This window comes from Otolemur garnettii, unplaced genomic scaffold (assembly GCF_000181295.1).
Source record: "Otolemur garnettii isolate 467f Iridium unplaced genomic scaffold, OtoGar3 scaffold00076, whole genome shotgun sequence".
In the NCBI taxonomy this organism is placed as follows: domain Eukaryota; kingdom Metazoa; phylum Chordata; class Mammalia; order Primates; family Galagidae; genus Otolemur; species Otolemur garnettii.
Genome location: NW_003852471.1, coordinates 2,987,157 through 2,991,687, shown reverse-complemented (window position 1 = coordinate 2,991,687; position 4,531 = coordinate 2,987,157). Strand labels below are relative to the sequence as shown.

General features: G+C 34.7%; 1 protein-coding gene across 1 annotated transcript in view; it reads left to right on the top strand.

Moving 5' to 3' along the window:
• Nucleotides 1-1,860: 1,860 nt before the first annotated feature.
• LOC105887374 (sarcoplasmic/endoplasmic reticulum calcium ATPase regulator DWORF) overlaps nt 1,861-4,531 on the top strand; it is a 3,558-nt gene continuing 887 nt past the window's right edge. Inside the window, exon 1 of the mRNA XM_023515685.1 lies at nt 1,861-1,873. Coding sequence (XP_023371453.1) covers nt 1,861-1,873 — 13 coding nt within the window. The remainder of the gene's footprint in view (nt 1,874-4,531) is intronic.

Below are 4,531 nucleotides of genomic sequence, written 5' to 3'. Positions count from 1 at the left end.
ATTCTAGATAGAATCCTCTTCTGTAGTCAGGGCAACTTATGTTCAGTAAATTAGTTTTTCTTCTCGTCTCTCTTTCTATAGAGAAGTAAGATGAATAAATGATGAATTATAAAGTAATCCCTCTCATACTCCAATTTGAAAGTAATAATGTTAATAATAGTCAATTTTATAGCAAATAAGAAAGCTTAAGATAATTGAAATGGAAATGAGAGTTTAAAATGTAGAAACTTCTCATATACTCTACTGTATTTTCATACTTACGCAAATTATTTTGCTCATATATATGTATATGAGTTTGTGTTCTTTGTGGGTACCTCACTGTTTCCTTTAAATCTTTTTTCTTAAGATAGATCATGTTAATTTGAATCTACTTAATTAAGACGTTTCATATTTCACTGAGATCAATGACCACTTTGCTTTTTTCTGTCTCCGTCTCCTGCTTGACCTCAATTAACCTTTGTTTAATATATTATTAATATTGAAAATAATGTCCAGCTTTACCAGATAAGCAAGATATTTTTGTTATATAAATAATATAGTTCGTATGTTTACATGGTACATTCAGGCATTTTTTCACTATTAAATAGTGTATTGAAGTATATTGAGGGAGAGAGATGACAACGGGGGATAAATGACATAAACAAGCCAGACTGTTGGCCACACATTCTAATTTATGGGTGTATTACTTGAGGTAGAAAACCAAATGTTCTTGTTGCTTGTGGGAGTAGAACCATTCTGAATGCATATAACAGCAAGGAATTCAATGTGAGGAGGCTTTTTAAGCATCTAAGGAAGAAGTGTAGATTTTTATTCTCTAGGAGATGGAGAACCATTGATGAACTTTTAGCAATGTTGAGACACCATTATTTGTAGGGAAACTTCACTTTTGGTGCTCTGTGGAGTTAGATTTAATCAGCCAAGGCCTATCTTCAGAGGAAGACTTGCTTAATCTTATGCTAGATTTTTTTGGATGTCAGTTGCAAGGTCACTCTGCAAAGCTTTTCCACTGAGACTCCAAAATTAAAATCATTCCAATGAGAATCTAGACAATAGTCTTGGTCATGTTACATAAACCAGGTTGGACTTCGAAAAATGAAATGTCCTATTTTTATACATTGCTAGTAACAACAAGCTTGTGAATGCTCTCTGAAAATTCTAGGCAACACTATGATCTTTATTGCCTTACTTTCTAATATGTTTATAATAATATTTTCTGTTTTTAGAACGGTTTGAAGGAAGGGGCACCATTTCATTTATTTTATCTTCTGCATCTGTAATGGAATCACAAAGTCTATATTTTACAAACTTTTTCATTTTTTCTTTATGGAACTTTCATGGGTGAGAATTATTATCATCATTTTACAATTAAAGAAGGTAATATCCAGGTTAAGCAACTTGGCTTTCATTGCAGAAATAGCGGAGTTGAAATTTGAGCCCAGGTCTCTCTAACACCAAAGTCCTCTCATTTTGACATATCACTTTCCTTCCTTGATAGAACTTGTCTAGTTGCAATATCATTTTTTCTCTGTACATCCCATTACTGAACATTTTCTTCATGTCCACTGAAAGCATTATGTGTATTAAAAATCCACATACCTTTACGTTAGGGTAACTGAGCTTACTTAATTGTTTAGATCACGTAGCCCCCTTTTTTTCCCTCCATAATAACTAGATAAACAAGAGCCAGAGGAGTTCTGCTTTCCAATGACTTACATCACTCTGCAGACAATTGGCAGGCAGGAGAGGGGCAGCTGCCACACTCTTTAGATAACTCTCTCTATTTAAAGTTCAAAGAGACGCTGGATAACAATAAGGAAGAGGTAAGCGTGGCCCTGACCAAGCCACCTTCAAACAGGAATAATGGCTGAAAAAGGTAAGATTGAAGGCATCAGATTCTCCTGGTAAAAATGACTTCCAGACTTTGGTTTAGGTTTGCTGGTATTGTCTCAGTCATTCTGGAGATTGTGATAGTTCTGCTAAAGGACCACTGGCCACCTATGTTAGGGTGGTTGCAAAAAATGTATTAGGTGTATAATTCATGGACCATGCTCATAGGTTAGGAATAATTTTGAAATTTGAAAAAAAACCCCAATAAAACAGAGCTTAATTTTGTTCATGCTTACCTTGAAAGGTCAGTTAGAAATCAGTTATTCTCCAGTGTCCTGTTAGATTAGAGGTTTTAGAGTGTGCTGGACCAGAATTAAGGACAGTCGAGTTCTGTGTGAGACCTGCTGCTAAATGGCCAGGTGAGTTTAGAGAAGTTCCTCTACCTCTCTGGGCTTGTTGAATGTCTGTGAAATGAGAATATCAGTCTTAATTATGTCTAGTTGCTCCACAAATGACATTTTTTTCCGGCTTTTAGATTTTTTTATAGTTTATGTTTTTGTAATGTAATTGGCTTTAATATGACAAAGTAGTTTGGGTATATACTGTGTCTAAGAAACAGTTTATGACTACCTACCTAAATCTTTACTTTTAATTCTGACAAGAACCTCATGAGACATGTATATTATCATTATTCCCATTTTCAAATAAGGAAACTGAGGCAGGCAAGGTTAGCAACTTGTCCATGAGCATGGTGATGGCACCAGGCCTTGAACCCAGATGGTCTTGTTCCAGAGGGCAGTTTCCTTAAGTACACTTCAGCTGTAACTATAGGACCTCCAAAAATCATCCTCAAAGTCTCCATGCCTAGGGAGAATGGGAAATGGTAGCTATATGTACCTTTACTTATATGTAACTCAAGGTAGCTTATGAATACTTATAAAGTATTCATTATAAAATTTTATACAGAGGTGGCCAACACTTAGAGAATATTTTGTAAATATTTTATGAAACTCTGGGGGTGCTTTTTTGGACACCCTGTATTTTGGTATGCTCAGAAGGAAACAAGAGAAAAGTATTTTGAAATTACTTTTTCATTTTTAAAGAGAGGTTTTGTTCTTATTTGTGCTAGTAATATAAGTGACATATGCTTTGTGCTAGTAATATAAGTGACATATGCAGAGTACACCGTGTTCTTACATGTTCCTATTTCCAAACAACATGGCAGTTTGTGGCAAAATTGAAAATATTAGTGTTGTATGCCGTTGAGTACTATTCATCCATAAAAAAGATGAAATAGTGCCTTTGACAACAATCTGGAGGGGACCGAATACTATTCTCCTAAGTGAAGTGTCTACAGAATGGAAAAACAAACACCGCCTGTACTCACTATTAAATATGAACTAAGTGAAGAGCACATGTCTGCAGAGAGGGAATAAAACTCTGTGGAAATGAATTAGGGGGAGGGCATTGGAGGGGAGAGGAATAAACCAACCTAATCAGGAAATATGAAAACTTTGGGGACAGATATATCTATATCCTGGACTCAGGCATTATCAAGATGATTCATATAACCTAAAACATTGTACCCCCTTAATATTTTGAAATAAAAAATAAGAAAGATACTAGTTTTAAAAGAACCCTAATACAGGTATACTTTGAGTGTTGAATAGTACAACTGACAGTGCATTTTATTTTACAAGGAATAGTAAATGATGGACTATTTCATTTTAGGGCTTTATGACAGGTAAATTTCATTAAAATATTCTTACATTAAGTTTTATTACAGTATGTGTGTATAAAATATTAATCATTCCTCACTTAAAATATCAATACTGATTTTCAAATTCTCTGAAATTAGGAAAAAATATTAAGCTCTATACATAACAATTCAAAAATATTACCGTTTTGTGCTTCCACTATTATGAAAACTTAATTCATAAAGAGGGTTTTGTTCAAATGAGAGTGAAGAGCAGCTCATAATGTTTGTTTTATCCTGAAAGCAATACCACCTGGTGGGTACAGAAAAGGGCTTTTCCTTTAGTGGGTAGTGCCCTCTTCAAGGTCACAGTGAGATGGAGACATAAGGAAAGCCTCTGGAATTTGTCAGTTAAGAGAGACTCTGGCACATTTGGAAAATAGAATTAAAGTATTAAAATTCACTTCAGCTTCAGAATGTTTGCTTTTATAAGAGTGTCTTCTAATTTTAGAAGTGCCTCATCTCTTGATGATTTTATTTTAATAGCATTTTTAAAATTTCACCTTGTAAAGGGATGGAAATTGTAATAGGAGTGCAATTGTTAAGAATGTTTTCTTTTTCTTTGTTAGCTAATGGCATAAGATCTAATTGTGCTTTGCCATTAAGAACATATCAGAATCCTTAACACAGGGACATTAAGTCCATAGAATATCTTCCTGTGTTGCTATTAGATCCTTGTGTGTGTGTGGGGGGGGATGTGTGTTAGTTTGAAAGATGAAGAATGAGATGTGGTGAATATTTTCAGAAGACGCTTCTGTAAATTGCTTTTTCCAGGTAAGAGCACCAACAGGAGGCACAGGCAGAATCGTGTGCAAATGTCACTGTGTACGTGTTGAATTATTACTGCCTGTGGATTTAAGTTCTGTGTGCCTGTCGTTATATGGAACAATATAAAAAATAGAATCTAGTGTCTGTGTCAAGAACGGTTGTATGACGTGTGATGTTTTC